This window comes from Harmonia axyridis, chromosome 7 (genome assembly GCF_914767665.1).
Source record: "Harmonia axyridis chromosome 7, icHarAxyr1.1, whole genome shotgun sequence".
NCBI lineage: Eukaryota > Metazoa > Arthropoda > Insecta > Coleoptera > Coccinellidae > Harmonia > Harmonia axyridis.
The window spans coordinates 29,420,667-29,448,144 of NC_059507.1; the positions used below are offsets into that span (position 1 = coordinate 29,420,667).

Sequence of the window (27,478 nt, forward strand, 5' to 3'; positions counted from 1 at the left end):
CGGCTTTTCAGTGGTCAGTTTCTTTAAAGAGCGTTGTTGAAGAACATATCATATACGAGCATAATAGATTGTTTACTGACAGTAATCGGTTATTAAGTGCGACGACCGGTGTCCGATGAAATTCGGTTCTTTATGTTGTTCTGTTGCGATCGATTACTTTGATGTTGCTAATTTCTCAAAATGTGTTACTACTTTAGTTTCGGTTAAGTTACAGAAGCACTGTATTCGTCGACTATTCTAATTTATTAGGATACCTAATACCGCTAAAAGTGAGTCGATTTTTAATTTTCATGATTTATCATTTAATTCAATCATTAATACTAAAGTATTTCTCACTAATTGGAAAGATAATATCACTAAACACCTTGATTTATCATCTATTTTCTTAGGTGGTTGAAAAACCGAAAATTATTTTTGAATACTTCTTTGTCAGTTAACAGAAATGTGCTAATAATACAAATCGATTATGATTAATTCACAAATGTGATGTCATTTAAGTATAATCAATTTTAATAATATCTCACTCATTAATATCAATTTGCACCATTTAGAGAGATGTTGATCGGAAAATTTTTTTTTAAAGTAGAAAAAAAACTCTTCGAAAGAGTATGGCACCGTGGTTCCTAGTCCTCCTTTCCAAAAAATCAACCTTCAGCATTACGTTATTTGGGTGTTTTGTGAAATAATTAGGTGTATTCCTTAACCCATACAAAACTCACATCGTATATTCATAAAGCTGAAATTTTCATGGAACCTCATATCAACGAGGATGTCCATGCCAAATTTCATCAAAATCGGACTGATAGCACAACGTGGGATATGATGATCCATTCACGCATCCTTAACACGTTTCCTATATCTTGAACAGGCTCAAAAAGAATACCCACAATCCATTTCATTTGGATAAGAATTTTTAGATGAAACATGATATCAAAGTTGTTCAGATATGCCTCGAATGCATTTCGCGAGTGGAAATTTGAAAATAGAAGACCAAAATTTTTTTTAATATGAAAAATGATCACATATTTTCCTCTTTATATGGTAGACTCGGAAGAAATGATGCTTCTCCAAGTAGAAGGTTTGTAAGAACCATTAGAATCGGTGAAGCAGTAAGAACCAATTTATGGAGGATATTTAAATTTTTAATTCGACTGTATATGAATCTCTCATCCAAACAGAATAATTGGAAATGTGGTAATCTCTGATTCACCCATTTCAAAATGAACAAAGTAATTATTGAAGAATTTCTATGAAATGATCGAAATGAAAGAATATAGATGAAAACATCATCCAGTATTTTCGTAAGTTTGTATGAAATAGGTTTATGTGAATTCTGACTTCCTGAATCGATATTAGTAAACGCATTTTTTATCAAATTTCGTTGAAATAATAACTACTGAGTAGAGCTCCGAACAGCAAACAATTTACAGAAGCAGATTTTTGAATACTCGTTCTCTGAACAGATGACCATAATATCAATTCGTCACAATGTCTATAATTTTAGAATTTTTTATTTTTACTGGGCAAAATTCGACTAGGAGTTCCGTTAATACGCCCGTACGAAATTCGGTTTTGTTCTTGATTTCGAATCGAGATAGAAATTTGTATTTCGATAGAAAACAACAATTTCAAGATTTGCGCCAAATTTCATTTTGATCGCTTGACAAGAATCATAGAAAATTCTAGAAAAATACTGAGCAAAACTATCCAAAATTAACGTGTATATAAAACAATTTCGAGATTCGAGCAAAATTTTATATTGATTGATTGGTGATGTGAAGAATCGAAACCGTATGCGTTTTTAACGAGTCACTGTTTGTTGTGGTTTTTGGTTCCGTTGAAGACATTTAAAATGAGATTCGAGAAGTTTTCGCTGATTTACAGACACAAATTGGTGCAAATTGGTCATGTGAAATTTGTGAAAAATTAAAGTATATGGTCCTGCAACCGTAGACGAGGCAGTCATTTGTTTGATATCATTATCCATAAATAATGTCATATTAGGCCAATTGAAAAGTCCCCGGTCTGATGCACAGATGGCGGTGCTTGTATTAACTCCAAATGATTTTTAGTTAGTACCAACCTTCAATTCATTAGTTTGTGAGATATTGCGTTGTAAGTGTAGTTACTTTTGTTATTTGAAAAAAGATGGAAAAAAAGGAATTTCGTGTGCTGATAAAATACTGCTTTTTAATAGGAAAAAATACAGTTGAAGCAAAGTCTTGGCTTTGAACGTGGTGAAATGGGCGCCGAAGACGGCGAACGCAGAGGACGCCCAAAAGAGTCACCGACGAAAAAATCGAAAAACTTCACAAAATAATTTTGAATGACCGTAAAATGAAGTTGATCGAGATAGTAGACATTGTGAAGATATCATCTGAACGTGTACATCATATATCATTAACGAATATTTGTACATGAGAAAGTTGTGCGCAAAATGAGTGACGCGCGAGCTCACAATCGATCAAAACCAACAACGTGTTAATGATTCTGAGCAGTGTTTGAAGCTGTTTAAGTGCAATAAACCACAAATTCTGCTTCAATATGTGATAATGGATGGAACATGGCTCCATCATTTCACTGTGGAGTCCAATCAACAGTCAGTTGATGAGTGGACTGCACTCGATGAACCGAATCCAAAGTGAGGAAAAAAAACAGTCAGCTGACAATGTTATGGCATCAGTATTGTGGGATGCGCAAGGTATACTATTCATTAATTACCTCCAAAAGGGCCAAACCATCAACAGCGATTTTTATATAGAGTTATTGGATCGTTTAAAGGATGAAATCGTTAAAAAACGGTTCCATTTAAAGAAAAAAAGGTGCTGTTTTATCAAGACAATGCGCCGTGTCACAAATTAAGGGAAACAATGGCAAAATTGCATGAATTGGGCTTCGAATTGCTTCTGCATCCGCCGTATTCGCCAGATCTGAACCCCAGTGACTTTTTCCTGTTCTCATACCTTGAAAGAATGCTCGCTGGAAAGAAATTTAGCGCCAATGAAGAAGTAATCGCCGAAACTGAGTCCTATTTTCAATCAAATGGTACAACAAAAATGGTATCGAAAAGTTCGAAGATCGCTATAATCGCTGTATCGCCCACAAAGGCAACTATGTTGAATAATAAAATCGAATTTTGCCAAAAAAATGTGTTTTACTATGGTAGACCAGGGACTTTTCAATTGGCCTGTTAGCTTTCTTTTTACAATGAAATACATATCCATTGATTTCTTTTGGATTATACTTGTTTGTTTTTAATTTCACAATGAAACCTCTCGCTGGAAAACCCTCTACATGTAATTTTCTGGTGATTAAGGGTGCAATTTGTGCTTCAATTTTTTCTTATTTTCATTCGATAATTCTTCATTTTACAAGTTCTTGAAACCCCAAAAAGAACTAGAAAAGTGCCTGAAACCGAAAACATAAAAATCTCAGTGCGTATAATCAATTTCCTCGCACCCACTGACTCTCCAAACTGTTACCAAATAATACACGGCAACCTCTTGTTACGATGATGCTGAAATTAATCCTGATGGGATATATGCCCTCAATCGAAGACAACAGATTTGTGAGGTTAACGAAAAGGCTAAATCGCCCACGTCCGATCTGTTCTCACGCTGGATGTACGTCCAAGTATCTTGTGGATGAATCGAGAAATAAGTGAACATTTCTCCATGTATTCATTCCGTTGTGAGCTGGAACCCATTAGCAACAAGGGTTTTGATATACGATATACTGCGTGAGCTATTGTGATCGGAACAATGGTCTTCCTGATTAAATCGCGAGAAAGACTTCCCAAATTTCGGGTCGAGATATAGTCCTTGAATACGGTTTGAAAAAATGTCTAATCCTTCCTGAAATCTATACAGTTTTGATTGGTGGAGAGCATCTGAACTTTGAATAGTAATATTACGACTTTTAGACAATGGTTTATCATTTTTTGTTATCGCGATGAATATATCGTTTGATTGAAAATATCTAATGAGACTTATATGCCGCAAGGTTTGAACCTGAGGTTATTGTTTCAAATTTCAACGTTAAGAATTAGGAATTAACGATGAAAAGTGTTTTTAACTTCTAGTCGAAATATTGATTTTTGAAACTTAAAGTATAAATGATTTGATATATCGTAAAAGCAATAGGGCTTTTTTCATCGGATCAATATTTTTATCTATTCCTATTGAATTATATCTTCATTATTCAACTGCTTTTGAGCAATTAATAGTATATATTAACAAACAACGTGAGTTATAATAACTCACTATAAATAAATCGGAACAGATGGCTTTGTACTTCTATACTTCTGTGCTTCTATTCGGTTGGCCGAAAAAGAATATTGAATATTCCATTATTGTTATTGAGGAATGTCACTTTGACAATTTTGACGTTTATTGAATATTAAGGTTTGTCAATAAAGTTCTTTCTCCATTCTTGTATTTTAGTATTTATTGTTATACTCATAGATAAAGTATAGTACTCAACTTGCGGTAATGATCATAACTCACTTGATGAATTACAGCACTCGCCTGCGGCTCGTGCTGCAAACTTCATCTGCGTGAGTTATGACCTACATTACCGCTCGTTGAATAATATACTATTATTAAACACATGATAGTTATGACTGTCATTATTGATGATACTATTATTTTTTTCGAAAACTTCAACGAGAACATACGATACTAATGTCTAGTGTATTTATTCGAGTTGATTCACTGAAAATAAACCTGATTTGGGTTAACATTTTGAAATTTTTCTGATCGCAAAAAAAATCAACTGCTTTTTGGCTAGATAAATTAGAAACCCTATCTAACAGTTAATTTTTGAGCGTTACCTCTTTATGTAAGGCTATCTGCAATTTTCGAACTGCAGGAAACAATATCAAACGATAAGGTTCTACATACTGATGAGGAATACATAGTTAAATTCAAGCCGACCGGCTGGCCGTAAACACGATTGCTCCCTAGAGAGAGACTAGACCTAGAGTCCTAGAATCTCGAAATTTTCAGTTAGAATAATGGAAAAGTAATAGCCAATATTTCCGTGTATTACGTGTTCATTTAGAATAACAAATTCAATATTCCTGTTGAATGTCGTATTGAAAGCAAGATCAACACCATAGACAACTTAAACAGAATGTAGAAAAAACTTATAATTCAACAGATCCGACTAATTGAGTATTTTTTAAATGAATATAAAATAATAATTTCAAGCTTCATACAAAAATTTATGTTAACTTTCTCATCAGAATTACACCCAATATTTCCGTGATTTCATATACGATGTGGTTGATATTTAGCGTGTATACATACATAAGGTGAGTTTCGTACTTGTAGGTACATATATTTCAACCAAAAATTCCCAAGTTATAGAAAAACACTTTTTTTTTCGTCAGCATTTCTTCCGATTGGATTTTTTTTCTCACTTAGTATGGCGGGCATTCTGCAGTTGAACGAACTTTGAAGGAAATTTATGTTTGGAAAAGAAATAAGTTATTTCAAGCTTCGTGCGAAAAATCATGTTGATAGGGCCTTCAGAACAATATCAGTATATCGAATATAAAAATGAGGAAAACACCTTGTTGAAGTTTTGAGCCTTTAAGTGCTTGTCCTTCAGAAAAACCTCTCTTGTTCAATTTTGTATAGCTCATTTTCTTCGTTGCCATAAGCAAAATAACATATTGCTATTACTGAATTTGCGATTGAATTGTTGAAAACTGAGTAGAGCACAGATGTGAAGTTGGTAGCTTCTGAGCGCTCGTTGGCTCATGCACCAATTGTATCCTTGGAGACCACATATGCACCTAAATGCAGTTTTTTGATCTTCAAGGGTACAATTGAAAAATGAATCAACTCACAAGAGCGATATGTTATGTTGCTTATAGCAACAGTCCAACGAAAAATATTGGTTATAGTTAAATTTGAGCTGGAGACTTTTTATCGCATTAAAATACTTCATTTCGAAGATACTATAATTTTCTACTTGATGAAAAAATAGAATATAGGGTGCGCCATTTAGAATAATCCCGATAAAAACGTTTGAATAAGTTATCAATGAATTGCCTCATTTTGAGTAACCAGTAGAGTTCTCAGTGATAATTAAAAAGTCAGTACTTACCTCCATTCCTTTAGTTTACATTCTCCAAATATCATTGTAATAAATTTATTTACTTCGAACTTATTAGGTTCCCAAAGACCCTTCAATTTATTCAAAAACTAATTTATCCAGAAAAACGGGATGTTTCAAGCATATAAAACTTCGAACTAAGTTAATTATATTTATTCAATGCAATCTGATAATTCAATAACACAGGGTGTTCCATAAGAAAGAAACAAATGTTTGGTTATCAACACTTTTTTGGTACCCAACATTATCACAGTTGAAAACAATTTGAGATTGTAGCCCCAACGGAACCAGATGATACTTTTTCGAAAAAAAAATCGAAAATCTCAGTGCTCAACCGTAAAAGAACGTCATGGCAATTATGGAACACCCTGTATATATTGTGTAATTCTCATCACTAGAAATAACCGGCTTCATCTCAAATACAATGAATCAGTTTCGTATAGTAGTAACCTACTAACCTTTAAACTTTCTTCATGAAGACGTATCATTTTTATTTCTCATAAAAGACCAGTAGAAAAACAGAATAACACTTTGATATCTGCATTCTTTTTTTAATGACTCTGATTTGACTTAATTTTACATTATTGAATTTCTGAATGGGTATAGATGTGTGAATTTATTTTTGTTTATTCAGAACTATTAGGAACACCTAATTCTTCTCGATGAAAAATATCTAAATATACAGGCAAAATCTTATCCTGTTTGAATTCGTTGTCTCAAAAATATTGGCTTTTTCTATGGTTTAGCTTACTTCATCTGCTTTTTATTTATATTTTATATTCAATTTTAATTTGCAGTTTTGAATTTTTTTTTTAACTTTTGGAACCCTCAATAGAATTTTGCCCATGAAAATTTCGAAATTACTGACATTGTGAAGAAATGTCAAGAATAATCAGAAATTTTTGAATTCCTTAAATCTGATTCTTAAGCTTATCAATAAATTATACAATAGATAGGTACCGATTTCGTAGCAAATTTCTTCTACTACTGTGTCACATGTTTTTTTTTTTAACAATTCCAAAGAAACAAAATTGAAAATGATCGAAAATGAAGTATCGATTCCGCTGACGTGATATAACCAGATATTTAGCGGTTCAATTTTTTTTTGTATTTCTGAAAAGTTGGAATGATTTAATTTCCGATTAATACCAACTAAACACTAATGAGGTTGACGAAATATTTGATATAGAAATCAGAAATCTATACGAGAGAGAACAAATCATTTTCGATACAACGTTTACTTTTGACCAATATTCTAATTTAGTTATTTATAGATTTTACATTATATTTTATGGAATTTGTGAATCGCCAATTTTGACCGAATAGTTTTGAAATATTATATAAGCTATAATAATTTATATTTTATCAATATTTCATCTTAATGTTCTGGGTTCGAATTTAATGATATGATACGGTGACTTAGAATAATAAAAAAATGGAGGAAAAACATTTAATTAGTCCAATGAGCATTCGAGTGCAGATTCATTCATTTGTCTATAGCTCGATGAGAGGTTCATATGATCGTCATTATTCAGTAAGGTCTTATTACTTTCAACTCAAGAAAATCTGATTTAACCAAGTCACTGCCATGTATTTAAGGGTTGCAAAGCGAAAAAGTTATTCACACAACATGAGTTGGAATGCTCTTCGGATATCTCTCCAGATGAGCAATATTAATTGATGAAGGTTGTTTTCATGGCAGATGAGTTACAAATTCTGAGCGTAATTCAGAATATTTCAACTCACTAGTGATTTAATTTTTTTTATTCACTGAGGGAATAAACGTCATATTATCATTGTAGCTATGGGTTGAATACTGCATTAATCGTCAAAATGAAATAAAAATAATAAATGCATGCTTTGAAAGATTCGACCCCCTTTTTATTGGCACCAAACCAAATTAAAGAAAAACATTCTTCAATCGAATATGTCTTTTCCGGATGAAATCGATTCAATAAAAAAATATTCAATTTTTTAAACACTAAATTGCCTTGACACCTCACGAAATTCTCTCCTTCCAGTAGCTTCTTGCATTAGGCAATTTCTGTGAACCTCATTGATCATAAATCCGAATATTTGCTTGTTTATTCATTTGTTCATCCTCGAACCGTTGTCAGAATCAGATAGACATGAAATTATGCAAAAATAATGATCGGCTTCAGGAAGGAAATTCTTCAATTTTAACTCCAAAATTTTCCAAGTGAGGAAATATGTATTTCAAAAATATTCGATCATTTCTTTATTTCAAAGGATCCGAAAGTCATTAACTCATTAAAACACATAGGCTCGTTAAAGTACCTGTAGTATTTGTTATCTTTCTCGTTGTTGAGCATGTTTTTATTTTATTCAAATATGTATATAATACTTCGGAGGATAGAATGAATAGTAGTGCTGAAAGTGAAAATAGAGGTAATGTATTCAACGGATTAAAATAAGATTATTCTCATACACAGCCGTCTATAGAGATAGCCTGAAACACGGTTTAACAACGCTGTAAAAAGATAGCGAGTGAAGGCCTGCTTCAGTTCGTACAATATATGCACTATATTTTGAATGTTGAAGTCTGTTTTTTAATTCAAAAATACTCTCGTTCCAACGAATATATAGAAATAACATTAATACTAATATGTATTACCTACTTGCTCAATTTATTAAAGAGCTGTATTAGTTCTGCACTTTAATATTCTACCTCGGCTGTGGCTGTCCATCATCCACTCCTGAATGAAAACTTCCTCCATACTCTTCCTTATTTGTCTCTGACCTGAGTCAGCCAGTTTCTACCTGCCATCTCTTGGATATCGTCCACCCATTTTCTTTTGTGGTCTTTCTCTAATTCTCTTGGTTTCATGAGGTATCCATTGTAATGTTCTTGTTATCCATCTGTTGCTGTCCTGTCTGGTTATGTGACCACCCCATCTCCACTTTTTGACCACCTTCTCCCCCATGAATGTTATTTATGCCACAATCTTCCAGATCAACCATATCACTGCACATTTATAATTGTCAATTAATGTTGAAATTATCAAAAAATAATTGTTTCATTCCTCTTCTCAATGCCCGTTCCAGGATCCAGATACTTCAATTTTTGTCCAATAATTATCTATTTTCCTCTCTGTTGAGCCAGAACGGTTTATAGGACAAAAAAACCTTAATTGAAGAAATTGGTAGGAAATTTTCTCTACTGTTTTTTTGTATGAAAAGTTAATCCGCGAAAAATTTATATTTCTTGAGTTAATATACAAAAAACCGCCAAAAAAAGACTTCTTGAACCTTTTTTTGCATTTTTATCTATTTTCCTTCATAAAATTTTGGTGGCAAAACTCAGATTCAGCACCCAAGAAACATATGAAATCGAAAAAATCAAAACTACCCTAAAAAGTGGATATTAGCAGATACGGTATAACTCGCCAATATTAAACTATCGTTTGAGACTGGTTGCAAAAATTTTTAGAAAATTTATTATACATACTTCATTTTTGTGTGGGGAGGTCATTCACAAAATATTTATTTTTTCCGAGTTATATGCAAAAAACCGTCAAAAAATGGAATTTTTCACCTTCTTTCGCATTGTTTCCAATGTTTCGTCACGAAATTATGAAGTCAAATATCAGATTCGGATTCAAAACCCCAAAAAACATATGAAATCGAATGAATCAAAACTACCCAAAAATGTTGATTCGAAAAACAGATAATGATTGGACTATGAAAAGGTGTAGAAATTGCAGATAATCATTGAAAAAAAACCTTGTTTTTCTCACGGAAAATTGTAAGATGCATATGATGACCAAAGAAAAGGCACATAATATTGTCGACAGATAGGCCTATTGCTAAGTTCTGCTGAAGTAACTTTTCAAGGGTGTTATTTTGCGAACCTAACCGGAATGTTCGTATTACACGATAAAAAAATGGGAAAATACCTAACAAACTTTCAAAAGTAAGTATTCATATTAATCATCGAGGCAAACTTTCATAAGGTCGAAAGGTAATAATTGAGTGCGTATGAATTTTGCGCATTAATTAACAAAATAAATATTTTCTATATATCAACCTTACCAACACTAATAATTAATTGAATCGTTGAAAAGCGTAATTGTAACCAAACAGTTTACAACTTATCACTTCCAACCATGTTATGAACCAGTCGAATCTGTTGATGACCATGAGTGTAAATGACCGTGATTCTTTAACCATGACCTTTCTCGCGTATACCTAATGATTATTATGGGAACAGTTGGAAATTCGACAGATAATTTCTCTGCGAATCGTAACCTACTACTTCCTATCTTGAAAGTGTTCAGAAATATGCAACTTAATAAGAGTTCGTCCATAAAAGTGAAATTTAATTACTCATTCAAATACTGGGGGTTCCCGTATCGGATTTACAGTATCAGAACGCAGTAACACACGATCCTATTATTTCTGAGAGGTCTTCTGCCTAAGCAATTAGAAGTTCATCAGTTCGAGTGAAAATTCTTTTTGCTTTAAAATTCTTTGTTTTCTGAATTCGATTTGAATCAATCCAGTTAATCACAAAATGCAATTATTAGCAGACTTCAACAAAAAACACTGCGAATTTTACGCTATATGGTTACCCATTTCCTCATAGAATGTCTCGAATCATTTTGAAAGAGATAAAATGAAAAAATGACGACAACATTGACGCGAAGTCAATATTTCAGCGCTCGTTCTTTCGTTGCACTGTTGGATATCACCCAACTGTATAAAATATTATATCAGACTCTTATTTTTTATGTCATTAATTTTATCTGAAACATTGGCGACGCTGGGGAGGGGGGCAGGGGGAGCCCGGGCCCCCCTAAAATTCTGCTGCCGCCTCTTTCTAAAATTTGACATACTAAGGCTAAAAGAAATAAGGAAATAAGATGACTCTACTATGGGTACCAGGGCACTGTGGGGTTGAAGGAAATGAGAGAGCGGAGACCTGCTGGACCTGAGCCTTTCTGTGGGATAGGAAAAGACCAATACAAAGCTGCGGTCCAGCTATGGGAGTTGAACAGTAGGACAATCCACTGGACTAACACTCCTAGACTTGCTCAGGCAAAGAAATCCGTGAAGATTTCACCTACCTACATCAGAAAGCTCCTGAAGCTGTCGCGAGCAGAGCTTCGGGTGATGGTGGGACTGCTGACGGGGCACTGTCGGTACAAACATAATTTGTACCGTATGGGTAAGTCAGCAGACGAGATTTGCAGGCTCTGTGGATCGGAAGTAGAAACGGCTGAACACTTGATATGCAAGTGTCCAGAGCTGGCTGGCCTAAGAACCATTCACATGGGCAAGCCGGTCCTGGATACCAGAGAGGTAATGGCCAAGGCCCCTAGGGAGGTTGTCAATTTTATTAACGTCGTTGACGACCTCTTTGGGTTTCTATGAATGAGTAGGGTAGTGAACAAAAAATCTGCATGGTCGCAGTTCCCGGAAGGCTTACCAAAGCAAAACGACCTGTTAGGGAATTATTGGGCTTTTTTTTTTTAATTTGGCTCGATTTTTCGATGATTCTGGCGATAAACATAAAATTCAGCGAATAGCCTGAAATTGTAACTCTATATTATGAACACGAAAAATCTCAATATTCTCAACTCGATCGGATCTGCTGTCATGAAAATATTGATTAGGTTTTTCTTTTCTAATATTCTTCTTGAATTCTATGATTTTGATGATGTGATCTGCTTGAAATTTTGCATGAAGCTTGAAATTCTTAATTAATCTTTCGAATAATGAGTGTCTACTTTTTTTCAATATTCAAGCAGGAAAATTTCAAGTTTCTGCGTTCGAGAGTTACCGTGTTAACTCTCAGAAATGTATCGTGGCAGATTCAAACGCAGGTCCGTACTGAGGCCAATCAGCCATATACAAGAGTCTATTTCGAATTTTTCTTCACATACGCCTCAATAGAATGAAAGCGTTATAATACAATACGTCAATATTTGTACTTTCATTTATCACTAATGGGAAAATTTAAAAAATTAATTTTTCTATATTTTCGTAGATAGTGTTTGCTTTTTACTCGATTATCTCGAAAATAGTAATTCTATCAAAAAAATTAAGAAAATTTTTTATGGGAAGCTCTGTTGTTTCCAGAAATGAAATTATTTTTTCGAAAGAAAGACAGTAGTTTAGATTTTTAATAGAAAAAAAGATAATAATGTTAATAATTTTATTGACCGAGGATAGCACTCCTATATCTATTTTGACAAGGAACATTTCGAAACATTACATTATCTTAGCTCTAATACCTAAAAATTAAAACAATAAATGTAATAGTTCTAGAGTTATAATAAAAAACACTAAAATATGGATCAACCTTTATAAAGGATTCGGTTCTTGCTTGATGGAAATTCATTATATATGTAAAAAGATGCTTATTTTTCAATATTATCATTGTAAAATCATTGGATCAAATTCATCCTGTATATTTTGACAGTTTGAAACTCAACAAAATTATTTAGTCAAAAATGACATTTGAAAGAATAATCTTTTCAATACTGATTAATATTCGCATACATATATGAATTAAAAATGGGAAACAAACTAAACTCACGGCCAACATTGTATTACAATGCTCGATATCATCGAGATCAATGATAAAATCACAGGTTACAATCGCTGATTTCACTTACAGAACCGCTATTGTAGATCGCGTGAGATTTTCTTTTCCCAGACAGCTTGACGCTAGTGAAATATTGTGTAACTCAAATTAACTCTCTCGAGATATGGACCTCAATCGATGTCAATGGATACATTGACGATTTTATAGGTATATTCGAAGTCTATGTAGGTATTACGCATCGGAACGTAAGATTTTTTTGATTTTTTTCAATAATTTTCCTTCGGATAAAATACAAACTGATAGTATATTGTTAGGTCACCAACAATAAACGTAATATATGTTCATACAGAGTTCGCTAATAGGTAGGAATAATAAAGAAATGAGAAGAGAATGTGATCCACTTTTGAAACAACTGAGATACCAGTTTTGGTTTATAGACGTTGTTGGGTTAGGTTTTGCACGTTCTTCTGGGCTTCTTAATGTCCTCGCTTATCTACTACAATATTAGTAAGGAAGCAACGTTTGAAATTTTTATAGCAAGCCGTTAACATTATTCGAATTAAGTAGAATATTCTGGTGATCTATTTTTAGAAAGCAAGAACTCGATTGTAGAAGTAGAAAAAATCACAAATTTCACTCAAATATTCTCATTTCGAATATTATTGAAAAAAATAAATGAAAAAAATGTAAACTGCTGGATTTGAAGAGATAAGAGAAATCAAGAAACTACACAAGAAAATGCGAATAAAGATTATGTTATACGAGTAAGCTGGAATATTCAACTGTAGGACAAGACACTTCCATCATTAGGAAGCAAAGCATCATATTATGATGTTAACCGAATCCATAATAATAATTTATATCATCATGATCTTAATATATATTCTAGAATTTTATTCCTTCGAAATTCAATTAGGTGATTCAATTGAAATATGGTTTATTTTGAATACAAATTCGTTTTCCCTTGCATGAAATGTAGGAAAAAGTGCCCAGAAATTTTGAAATAAAACTTTCATTCGATGATTTACCCAATTGTTTCGTATTATCTTCATGTATTTCGATATTTATTTTTAATGGAGCACTTAAATATACTTAAACCAATTTTATATAATTAATATATAAGTAATAATATAATGTTTATTTACTATAAACATTATACAATTATATAATGTTTATTTACTATAAACATTATACAGTTATAAGTAAAAAACAATTTTTTTCAAACTTTAACACTCTGTATCTCTAAAACGATGCTTGTTACGATACCTATACGTTTATATGAACTTTTTTTTTGAAAAGAGTTGTTCTTTCCGACACCGGAGTTACTAAAATCTGGTTCACCCTGTATTTCTAGATTCAATTGAATTTTTGCCCATTGTATAATTTTAATCAAGTCATATATAGGGTGTGCCATTCAATTATAAATTAATTATCATTTTAGAGATATAGAGGAGAGTTGGTGTTTTCAAATGTGAGCAACGAATTTGGGACACCCTGTAGTGTTAGGTAAAATGAGTAATTCCGTGATACGGAGTCATAAGAATTTATCAATATGGATATCACAAACATTTACATCAAAGTTTTTCCTTGGAAAAAATTGAACATTCAATTTATTAGCATAAATTAGATTCTTGATGAATTTTTCCCTTAGTAATAAATAGAAATAGATATCAATACATATATTATAACATTCACACGAATGAAAACCCAAATAAACCTGAAAGAATGGGTGTCCTCTTCATCTTCAATCTACAATTACATAAATACATAATGAATATATTAATTCATGCAGAAGATTGTAGAGATTGTGAGCTGCTAAATTAACGTACAAAGCCTCTAGCAGTCATGCATCTGACATGCCTTGGACCACCCAAATTAGACTTGCATTCGAACCTTTCACCGGTTGGTCAGAGAATGATTTCAATCGAAAAACAAAATTTTTGAGTTATTATTTCACTCATTGTGGAATTCAATAACTAGGGTCAACATTTTTTTTTTATAAATTTCGTTTGAATAAATAAGCGGAAAAAAACATTTCTAATATTTATGTATTGATTGAACGTAAGAAAATAAGCAATTTCATCATCGGTAAAAGAATGTTTAAGACATAAATTCAAACTATCCAGCAAATAGTCTTGCTGTAGTTCACTCGACCTATGAATTTTAACGGATAAACTATAAAAATAGCTAGTTCAATATTTCACTTTTATATATTCTTATAAATAAATAATAAAATAAATAATTGAATGAAATATGACATATTGGCATATTGCTCCTCTCGCCACAGAATTTCTGCGTTGCAGAGAAGAGCTGCAGGTTATCGCGATGATTGTGAGCCCCTGTGCATAAATAGGAAAATTCAAACATTCGCCCTTTTATATATTCTGGAAGTGTTGATATTTGCGCATAAGAATAGGGGTAAATTCGATATTATCGGGTTTAATAATAATAATAAGTTTATTTACCCAACAGGAAAGTTCCCAGTAACAGGGTAACAAATTACATCAACTTAAAGAAAATACATGTGAATTCCCTAAAAACCTAAACGAAATGGCAAGTACTGCAAAAAAACCGATAGATATAAAGAAGTAAAAAAAAACTTAAAATAAACAACTACAATACACTAATATTGACTTTGTTAGCACAATCACAAAGCCTATACACTGGTGCCCGCTGGAGAATGTTGGTCCGAGGCGTGGGTAGACAAAATGTAGGAGAATTTCTATCTGTCATCCTCGGGACGTGAATGTTCACCCGAGAGAGTAGAAATGGACAGTCAATCCTTCCACCTAAAGTCCGCCACTTACGAGGCGTTTTTTCGAGACTTTGAACGCCAGGCGTCCAAGAGATTCCAGTCGGGCAGTCAAGTTCATTCTCTGATTTACAGTGGTGCGACCGTGTCCCGAGCTGCCCGACTGTAAAATTATCCGAACGCTCGAACATGGGTGCTTCGTGAGTGGCCGCCTTAAGAGTTTTTGAGCGAATCTCGCGCACTGCTGAACCTGCCGCTCAAATAACGTTGAAAGCATCAGCTCCTCCATTATGCCGGAAAGATCAACACCACGCTCCGCATATATGCCTGTTCAATCATGATTATTGTACGCGAGGAAAACATCAATTAAAAACTGAAGTTCTCTCAAAGTGGTGTTTCTTATATGGGTATAAAGCTTCTTACTAGGATCCCTTCGGCTATTCAGGACTTGCCCACAGATAAGTTCGAGCAAGGAATTAAGAGTCTGCTGCTTCAATGTGCTTTTTATAGTATTAATGAGTTTTCGAATTGTTATATAGGAGCAGTTTGGTCTAGCTGTTTGCTGGTTTTTTTACCTTTTATTATATTTGGATTTTTAGGAAATATTTTTTTCCTTTAAAGGAATACGCTCTATTAGTGATGACGTCACACACCGCCATTTTTGGTTCTCCTGTCAGTGTTCGGAATCCAAACAAACAAATTGTCATTCAAATTAGTACGTTGTCGTTGAAGAAATTGGCTTATTTTAATAAATAAGATTATTTAAGGAACGATTTTACTATTAATTGATAGACAGAAGGAACGAGATTAATGCCAGTAAGTTCGAACTTGAAGTTGAACTAATAAACACGGTTTTTTACAAAATCTGGGGAATAATACTGGATTCAAACTTACTGGTATTAACCTCGTTCCTTCTGTCTATCAATTAATACTGAAATCGTTCCTCAAATACTTTTATTTATGAAAATAATCCAATTCTTTCAACGACACCGAACTTATTTGAATGACAATTTTTTTTGTTTGGATTCCGAACACTGACAGGAGAACCAAAAATGGAGGTGTGTGACGTCACACTAATAGAGCGTATTCGTGACAATTACAAACAAATATGAAAGGTAAGGCATGATATTAGTAAATAAATAAATGAATATACTGACGTTAAGAGTACCCAGGGAACCAGACTTCATTTTTCTGTTTTTGAGATTAAGTAAGCCCACAGACCAAGACGGTACTTCTTTGTATGTCATAATGAAATCTCTTATTGAAAAAACCCTTTACAAAATCTGATCAGTGGACACACGAGACACTAGATCAGTTTTAGATATCCGAAAATAAAAAAATAAATCGTGGGCGTCAGAGTAATCTTATTTGGGCCTTGAAAATTTTTAATATGAAACTGGCAATTTTTGAAGGAGAAGGATCCAACCTTTTTGTATTTGAAGGAGACTGACGGTACTTCACTCGATTTCTGCATCACCAATATTTAATACATTTTAACCATGACCAAATCATGTCTGTGCTCAAAATTCCATTTATTTCATCGGTATAGATCAAAATTTTTTTGGAACCCCCATTCTATCTAAAATAAATTTTGAGCAAAATCCGGTTCATCTGCATCTCCATGAAAATTTTAATCACCTCTTCGAAAACAATGGATTAGAAACCAAAATAGGAGAACAAACAAACAAAGTATGTAACAGAATATTTCCACTCGATGAGATCAACTTTCATTACTTTAACACGTTCTTCTGAATTGGCGTTCTGACTCATATCAAGCATTTTAACAAATACCGTGCAGGTATCAATATCAACGTATTTGAATAACTCAATTTATTTACTGCATTTCCGCCGATTCGCTCCGTCCTAGTTTCGTACTACAACACGCAATATTATTTAAGCTCGTAGTAAATATCTCGAGAGACTTGCCATTGACAACTTCCTCACAGGTAGCTATACAAGGCTCACTCGAGAATAAATCAAGACTTTAACACTGCAGAAGTCTGTGGCCTAACCAGTAAAAATATATTTTTCTACAAGCGCACGCTTTCAAGTCTTTTTCTACACGCATTTTAAGTCACAAAGAGTTACTTTCCCACACAGTGCGGAAAAAAACCCTGCTATTTCTTTTCCGCATGCACATGCGTGCGAGAATAGTAATTCCCTTTAGTAATTTCTATGAAATCTATTGGTAGTTTCAGAATAGTTATTTATAATACAAGTGCAGAAGACATTCTTCCACTAGTTCAAAATTCAAAAACGAGCCACGAAGTGGCAAGTTTTTGAATGAACGAATGGTAGAATGAGCCTTCTGTACGAGTATTATACATTATTTTCTCTAATTCATTGCATTTTCATTGAAATTAATGAAATATTTCCATAAATATATTTTAGTGATTTTTGCATTGAAAAATGTTGGTTGGCAGAACTGAAATCTTTAAGGCAAATTGATGAATTGACAGATAAAGCCGTGGCGGAAAGTTCGGAGTACCAACATAGAATAATAAAATATAACCATGAAAACTGTGCGTTTCTGATATATTCTCGCACGATTTTGTTCTACAAGATGTGGAAGAATGAACGGAATAACCACAGAATTAGAGAATAGTTATTTATAATACAAGTGCAGAAGGCATTGATATTCTTCCACGAGTTCAAAATTCAAAAACGAGCCACGAAGTGCCGAGTTTTGGAATGAACGAGTGGTAGAATGAGCCTTCTGTACGAGTATTATACATTATTTTCTCTAATTCATTGCATTTTCATTGAAATTAATGAAATATTTCCATAAATATATTTTAGTGATTTTTGCATTGAGAAATGTTGGTTGGCAGAACTGATTTCTTTAAGGCAAATTGATGAATTGACAGATAAAGCCGTGGCGGAAAGTTCGGAGTACCAACATAGAATAATAAAATATAACCATGAAAACTGTGCGTTTCTGATATATTCTCGCACGATTTTGTTCTACAAGATGTGGAAGAATGAACGGAATAACCACAGAATTAGAGAAATATCTTTCCAAACATGGCCAAATGGCCAAGGATTTTTTATCAACGCCAGCATCTTCAGCTCCCGTTGAAAGACAATTTTCTAGAGCTGCTCTTGCAAAAACGCGCAATAGGTGTTAGGCGATAAATCTATAAGATGCCTCATGTGTCTTGGATTCTGTATGGAAAATTATGAAATCAAGCAAAGCCTGGAGGTTTCTCGAAATCAAGAAACTTTATTTTTTTATTTTGTTAAGATTTATAGTAATTTAATTCATATTTCTATCTGAAAAAATTATATTTTCAGTTCTTTAATACAATAAGTTCAATAAATAATAGTATATTGTGCAACAAGTGGGGAAAGTCCAACTTTTCTCGCGAGTGTGGAAGTTTGTGGCACGAGCCTGAAAGGCGAGTGCCGCAAACACACGAGCGAGAAAAGGACTTTCTCCACATGTTGCACACTATACTTTTCCTACAACTGCACAAATTTCAATAATTCAAGTAATGGACTTGATTCAAATCAAAATGGCCTTCGTTGACAGTATGTGCTAATTAATTGAGTTTCTATAGAAACGACTCAAATGCCCAATTTCATTGGTCTACCAAGCGAGGTGTTGGCAAAGTGCCGTGGGAATAATATTTCCCACATTATGAGCAATACATAGTTTTGGAATTGAGTAAGCTGTGGAGAATGCGCTACTTTTCATGGCAGTTGTAGGAAAAAGTGTTTTTTGAAGGTTTCTCCTCATTTCATCATTTTTTTATTGATGTGACACTACATAATAGAACTGCTAAAAATCAAGTAGCTTGATATGAATCAAGTACTAGATAAATGAATACTTGATTTGACTTGAGATTGAAAAACTATACTACTTGACATGAGCTTGACTTGAAATGAAGTCAAGCGCAAGCCAAGTAGCTTGAAAATCAAGCCAAGCCGTGAGTCCCTAGTACCTACACATTGGGCGCTGGTAGTGCTTGTAGGTATTCATTCGAAATTTTGTTTTCCTTATTGTATTATTATAATTATATTTTCCTCAGGATGACTCGAAAAATGCCGTTGCGAAAGAATTGAATCTAAGCATTTTATTGTAAATTAACTAAACAAAGACTCGTTCAAAATTTCGCGAGGTTAGTTAAACTAGAAGATTAAAAAAACAATTATTTTAATATAACTTTCGAATACAACAAACGCATTTCATTGTCGATATGAATAGCTCGTGAATGCATATCGATAAAATTAACAATACAAATCTTTCCGTTATCCCCCGTATCATCATATCTGGTTACTTTATGGAGTCTTGCTTAAGATGTGACTCCTATTCAAGCCATATATCAGCCCACCTGTGAGAACTGTTTTAAAATTGAACGGAATTCGTGCTGAGAAGCAAGTACGTACAATTTGAAATAGGGTCAATACTTTTCGATGTGGCTGTTTAATGTTTGTTTAAGTAATTAAACAAAAACTGCAGCGTTTATCGCTATTTGCTCCTAATAAAACTCTTGTTTGTGTGCCAATGGTAATGGACGATTGAGGTTTTTTCTTTTTTGGAATTTCTTACAGGTGTTGAAACGGTATTCTGATGGGTTGCCAGTTTATGGTTACCTATTCCGAATAATGTTCACTTTCTCAATATTATAGAAAAACTATTGTAAATAAAATACAAGAGAACTCAAGAATTTACAGAAATTCTGAATTAACCTAGTTACTTATACGCGTTTTCTCATCACCGCCAGTTTGGGGTCTATTTCAACTTATCTCATATTCAATAACCTTCATCAAGGATGACTCAATTGTTTCAGACAATCAAGCACCTTACTCAAAAACTATTGTATTGATCAATATATAAATGTATTTTTAATGTAGTCTATATTTTCTTCTTAACTTATGTTGATATCAATCATGTATTTCTTACAGATCATGAGACGACGACATATTCAACAGTGGATTTTATGGATATTATGGTCCACCTTATTCCATGGCATTTTCTGTGCTGATGACGAAATAACCAACAGAGGTCAGTAGTTGAGTTACCCCATGATGGCCAAATATTCATTATATTCATATCAATTTATTCCCTCAAAATTTAGAGATTGTTATATTTATATTGTGAACATGTTTCTAGCTACCCTTAACTTTTAGTGGTATCTAATCAATCGTCAATGAATTTTGTGCCGAAAATTTTCTTTAATACAAAGTTTAATACAAACTATACACTATAACTAATAATTCGTTTGATGGCAATTCTTTATAGGATATCATTCAGTCCTGAAAAGTTGAAATAACTTTTTTAACATAAAATACTGAGTAATCCATGTTGTGGTACGGATTTTACAGCCCTCTTTCAATGATATGTGTCAAAAGAACTGTAATCCGAAGCGTCATATGTTTAGTTGATCATTAGTCATTAACAATATGGATCGTATCTTTGCTGAACGAGTGAAAATTATGAATACTTACAAAAAAATGATTCTGTCGTAAGTACGTTTCTTGCGTTTCAGGCAGATTATGGTCGTCATAAGCGTCCATGATTAATCGTCAATGAATAAACTGAAGAGACTGGATCTATTACTGATGTCTTAAGGCCCATACATCATTTAAATGCACGATCGAGTGAAAATATTGCTGCTTTAAGTGAAAGTATTGCAGAAGATCCAAATTTATCCATTACTAGGCGCGTATAACATTTGGGCCTCTCTCACGGCAAAGTATGGTGTATTTTGGATCTTAATTTGCATCTGCATCCTTATAAGATCCAGTTGACCCAAGAACTAAAGCCAACAAGCCATGGAATGAGTAGAACATATGCCTATTGTGTGCTTGAACAGCAATGACGATTTTTCGTATAGAATTTTTTTCAGCGACGAAGCACATTTTTCACTGGGTGGATATATAAACATGCAAAATTGCCTCATATGGGTCTTACTCCTGGAAACCATCACATCCACGAAAAATTAGTGTAAGGTGTGCAATTTGGTCTGGTGGAGTGATTGGTCCGTACTTATTTGAAAATGAAGGCCACTCAAATCATCAATTCCCATCGGTATAGACACATTTTTACCGATTTTTCAGGGCCTGAAATTAACGATATGGAAATGGAATAAATGCATGATGCTGCAACAAGCCACACAATACGACGCACTTTGGCTTTATTGCAAAAAAAAATATCAGGACAAGTAATTTTTCGTTTCGGCGATGTGAATTGGCCACCAAGTTCTTGTGACTTATCACCTTTGGAAATTTTTGAGGGAGTTATGCGAAGAATCATGTTTATGCCTATAATCCTCAAACTATTGACTACCTGAAAACCAACATCCGTCAAGTTATTGTTGAGATATTGCCCAAAATGGGCTATAGTCATCAAAATTACGTCACAAGAATCGAGTCCTGTAAGAGATCACATGGATATTTAAATGATATTGTATTCCACAACTAATCTCGAGGTCTAAGCTCCAAGCATTATATTAAAATGAAAATTTGATCGATATTCTAAATGAAAGTATGTTTTATTTAAGTTTACGTTCGGAATCAGAAAATAGATAACCCTTTATGAAATATATATTATTAATATTCAGAATATTGAAATCTTGAAGAGTTCGAAAAACTATTTAACACAAAATAAGAAATAATGAATTATGTATGTTCAAAATATTGAAACCTTGATGGGAGATATTGAGAAGGATTGAATTACAACGAGCAGATACTACAAACCAGTTATGCACTCAACATCTTCTTTGCATCCGTCAATTAGAGAGACACTAATGCCAGCCATTGTTATTATGGAGCTTTTGTGAAATTTAATAACAACACCTAGAGCTAATATTGGTTCCGATAATTTCCAATAATCTGAGGCAATTTGTGACCATTACTTATGGATCTGATAGCGTCAATAATTACACATTGTTAAGCATTCGAACAAATAAGCAAACAATACAACCATTATTTGAAGAGTAAGGTGGAAGAGAGTTTGACACACTGACCTCTTATGTTCTTAGTAGATTTACTCATACGTTTTAGATTGATGCAATGTTTATCTACGTCAGAAATTTTCGGATACTTCTTCCAAGAATTTTTAGTCGATTTCCGAGAAGTATTCTTATAAATATGCTTAGTACTATTGTGAAGTGAGGAGCTATTGCACGATCGTTCAGTAATAACTTTCATTAATGAGTTAGATAAAACGCTATCCTGTGTCCACGGTTAATCTATACCGAGTGATTTTTTCAAGTTCAATCAGTCAAAAATCTTGAAAAGGAAGTATCTGACGAGAAAAATGTTTCTTATAAAAGGTTAATAGTTATCAGACAGACGTTTACTTATCCCAGAACCTTTTCCATTTGATTCCCCTTGTCGGAGGAGTACTGATCAACTTTGGAATTTCAAATGAGAACCCTTATTTTTTCAGAGCAGATTCGAAACTCATTCGAAATGATAAAGTATAGGGTGTTTTTTTTCGAGATATATAACTTTAAGTTGGCATTACTGTTCAAGATGGTGACTGATTTAACAGCTGTCAAGTGATTTATTCTCAGTTTGGTTTGGCAATTCATCATGAATAGACTAACGCCTGAACAACGCTTGCAAATAGTGCAATTTTATTTCGAAAATAATAGTTCTGTGCAGAAAACGTATCGCGCACTACGTCCATTAGTGATTAAGCGCACTTCTGGTTGAATGGCTACGTCAACAAACAAAACTGCTGCATTTGGAATGAAGCTAATCCTCAAGTATTTGTCGAAACACCGTTACATCCAGAAAACTGACTGTTTGGTGCGCTTTATGGGCTGGTGGAATCATTGGTCCGTACTTCTTCAAAAACGATGATGGCCAGAACGTTACAGTCAATGGTGATCGGTATAGAGCCATGATTACTAACTTTTTCATTCCTGAATTGAACAACCATGATGTCCAGGAGCTGTGGTTCCAACAAGACGGCGCAACATGTCACACACCTCGTGCCACAATCGATTTATTGAAAGACACGTTTGGTGACCGCCTAATTTCAAGTTTTTGACCTGTGAATTGGCCTCCAAGATCTTGGGATTTGACACCGCTAGACTACTTTCTGTGAGGCTATGTAAAGTCATTGGTCTATGCGGATAAGCCACAAACCCTTGACCATTTGGAAGACAAAATTCGCCGTGTTATTGCCGATATACGGCCACAAATGTTGGAAAAAGTCATCGAAAATTGGACGTCCAGATTGGACTACATCCGAGCCAACCGTGGCGGTCATATGCCAGAAATCATATTTAAAATGTAATGCCACAAGATTATCTTACGGATAAATAAAATTCATGTCAATCGAATAATGCATCGTTGTTTTATTGGAATTTAAAGTTCTATAGCTCTAAAAAAACACCCCTTATTTCCAGAATTTCATCAAATTGCGTTGGACCAGTACGATATTGATGAAAATTAGTATGGTTGTTCGGATTGAGATGAAAGTAGTGCTATATTGAAATTTCAGCTCTTTTGGATAACGGAGTTTTTTGCTCATGGGCAAACGTGCAATTTCCAGGATCTCGTTATTTCGCGTTCGGTAAAACGATTACGAATGATCCTCGTAAATTTGCATAAACTTGTGTCACATTATTGTTCATCTAATTGCTTAGTTTCAATCGTATTGGTTCTTGGAGAAATCTTGGTGGCTATAAATTCGAAAGAACTCAGGAAATCCGCCTACAATCAATCGACTAAGGAAATCGGTCTTGAAAGCTATAGTCCAGATACTTTGAAGAGAATTCATACCAAATCACTCGAAATATCTCAAGAAGTTTCAATAATTGAAATAAGCATTTATCCCCAGCGAGATATCGCATCACAGTTCATCTCATATATTAATTCATCATCTCAATAACAATTATTCGAATTAACTAAATATTAATTTTTTTCAGAAAGAAACAAAACTAGTCGAGACGTATTCAACCCTCGAATGGACTACGACCAATGGAAACCATTAGGAAGAGGTGATCCACTGAAGAACGACCCAACGTACGACTACGTACCACCAGTCCTCGATCGTGTCCACTATTGGATTGATCCATCGTCAAGAAAACCAGATTCTTCAGTCTCCGAAAACCACAAAACCGAAATTTTGCTTCTTGGCGTTTCATCCAAAAAACCTAGCACTGGAAGTTACTCTGCAGATTCAAGAAAAGATGTTTACGATTCTTTTATTAAATTCGTTGACGGTCCCAAACTGAACAGCAATCAAAGAATGTCGCGACCACAGTTCAATACAGATTACTACCATCAATTCAACAGGAAGCAGTTTTCTGAAAGAAATGCATATTCCAAAGGAAGCGATCAAAGAATTCCTTACACTATCTTAGTGCCACCACCTTTATCCTTCAACAAACCAAGTACTTCTCAACCCCTTCCCTTATCGACATTTTCCGATGTTGTATTTTCGTCATCTCCAAGACCTTCAGATTCTTCCAAAACTTCTTCAACCGTGACTTCATTCACAATATCACCCCCTTCGAAGGAATTTTCGTCAACATCTTCAGATGTAACAATTCAACCGTCCAACCTAATTTATTCTTCGAGTAGCTACAGCAATCCTGAAGAATGGAAAAAGCCTGTTACTGAAATGACCAGATACACGTGGAAAACCACTTCCTCAGCAAATTCCATCCATTCAAACAGGAATAAAATCAACAACAATTATAAAGATATTGTATTCGCTGAAAAACCAAACCCTGAATCCTTCATACAGATAGATTTCAGCTCACCCAATTTGAGTTACTCCCACAATCCATTGTTAGAGGCTGGAAGTGATCATAATATCAATTTCATAGCCGCTCCATCATTTGGGCCTAATCTAGAAATAATGCATAAAGGAGAAGTTTCTGATGATAATCTCGACATTTCTAATACCTACGTGAAAATTGGTAAAACTGAGGCTCAGGTACATGCTTCTGATGATGTTGCTCTGCCTATAATTGCTCAACCGATCAGTCCACCGGATATGAACAATATGAAAGTCTTCTCCCATATAGAGCACCCGATGCAAGATGATATATTAACCTATACCCCATTGACTCTACAGACCTTGCAAGATATGCAAACAATGCAACCTCCTCCAGTTACAATGAGTCCAGTCTTCACCAAACCTAGTACTCCAATGATGTTGCCGAAGAAGCAAAAAAATGAGAACTCAAATGAAGTGTTCCCAACGCAATCTAGTAACTTCCGAACCCAACCCTTAAGAGGAGTGAATGTCGAAACAACTACTGAGTTTTACACAACAACTTCAACAGCGTTGACAACGGACCCCATTTTCAAACATTACAAGCAACCTATGGAACCAATGAGGGGTCCTCTCTATCTTATTATACAAGGCCACTCTAAAGTAAAAACTTACGGAGCGAGCAAAGCTCTTCACGGAATAGCTATACAAGAAACCAATGATATTTCAGACGGAAGAGAGGAAAATGACAATTATGCAGTTGAACATTTACACAATTATCCAATCAAACCGGAAGAAGATAAGAAGTTTCGACACGGTCGATCTGAAGCACTTCAGACTCTTAAACACGTTGTTGAAACTGGACTAGGTGCCATAAAAACTTCCGATCTTGAAGGTGTTGACAACATCGATAGATCAGATATGAAAGAAACAGAATTACAAAGTGGTTTTGAGGTATCTTCTGGCATTGTTTCTAACGAGAAGTATCACAAGGGCATAGTAGAAGCTGCTAGAAAGCTGAAGAATTTCAGTGAAACTTGAAAACGTTCATCTGACTGAATATTCAGAGTATTCTGAGATAATAGACAATTTTTATACTGCTAAAGAGGCTAAATTCAAAAATATTTGTGATTTAAAAATAGGTTTTAAGTCGTATATTTAATTCTATTTATTTTTTTATGGAATGAATTTTCAATAAAATGAATTTTAAAAACTTCCTTATTTATGGTCAATTCAATATCACCTTATTTATTTCTTTTTTTCATCTGGCGAGTACCTATATCTTGTAGAGTAATACAAAATTGATGGCGACATAAGAAATTGCGGAATAAAATATATTCCCGCTAAAATAAATAACATTTCTATAGAAAACCTGCATTCAATTCATTCCAGATTTCTAGACTTGTTACGATTGAAAAAACTTGTTTGAAATGAGCTTTCCATAAATCGAAAGAATGAACATAGGTACTGAATAAATCAATCAAGAGGTAGGTACAGGATGATCTATCATCATGTAATTTCGAATTGGATTCTGTCCTTAAAAATATTCAAACAATTAGCTTTCGATATGACGATTGAATGTTTTGTTGTTATTTACTTTAATACATCAACATAAAATCAAATGATACAAAGATTTTATTACGTAATTATGAAGCAAACACTAATATCTCGAAGAAAATTGAAAATCTATTCCTTTCATATTCCATAAGAGCTGGTGGGATATATAGAGTTTGGTCCGTATACACGGTGTTTCATGAATAATTCACGCTTTCAGTGCTAATGCGGGGCAATTTCAATTGTCTGAATCAGTATTGAAAGTCCAGTGTCTAATCGTTTATGAGATTTCATGTATTTTATAAAACATATATTATTATAAAATATCGAATGCTTTCATAGATTTTCCTGAAAGGAATAAGTTTAGGATCCTTATCGTATCCTCATTGTATGTAGCATTCTGGGCATTGTATGGAATGAACTTTTACCAAATAGCGTCATGTCAAACATTAAATGTAAAATAAATAGAAAAAACTGGTATGCTAGATCCCCTGATGCTTGTCATATTTTTTTCTACATTTTTAGGATGTTGTGTAGTTTTTTTGTTACCATATGAGAATTAATTGTACTGCAAAATAGATTAAAGCAATAATACTCAAGGTATAACAGGTCGGTATTAACAAGATAACAATGATGACACGGGTTAATTTGATCCAAAACCAGCCTAAAAATTTAAATTTCATTATTTCGAAACTAATAAATTGGCTGGAGCTGATCGCCTAGTTTTGAAAGTGGCCAAATCTGAAGAGTAAAACGTCTGAAAACGTCATCAATGACGTCATCAACTCACTTT

General features: G+C 33.8%; 1 protein-coding gene across 1 annotated transcript; it reads left to right on the forward strand.

Moving 5' to 3' along the window:
• Positions 1-26,348, forward strand: LOC123684541. Its single transcript, XM_045623833.1, has 3 exons — positions 1-269; positions 20,355-20,454; positions 24,335-26,348. The coding sequence occupies exons 2-3, from the start codon at positions 20,358-20,360 to the stop codon at positions 26,170-26,172; spliced, it is 1,935 nt and encodes a 644-aa protein (XP_045479789.1). The 5' UTR covers positions 1-269; positions 20,355-20,357; the 3' UTR covers positions 26,173-26,348.
• The last annotated feature ends 1,130 nt before the right edge of the window (positions 26,349-27,478 follow it).

What these genes read in the sequence shown, in the direction of transcription:
- LOC123684541 (XM_045623833.1), top strand. Translation starts at nt 20,358, where the DNA reads ATGAGACGACGACATATTCAACAGTGGATTTTATGGATATTATGGTCC. An exon ending in TGACGAAATAACCAACAGAG is followed by an intron (nt 20,455 to 24,334) that starts GTCAGTAGTTGA and finishes AATTTTTTTCAG; the next exon opens with AAAGAAACAAAACTAGTCGA.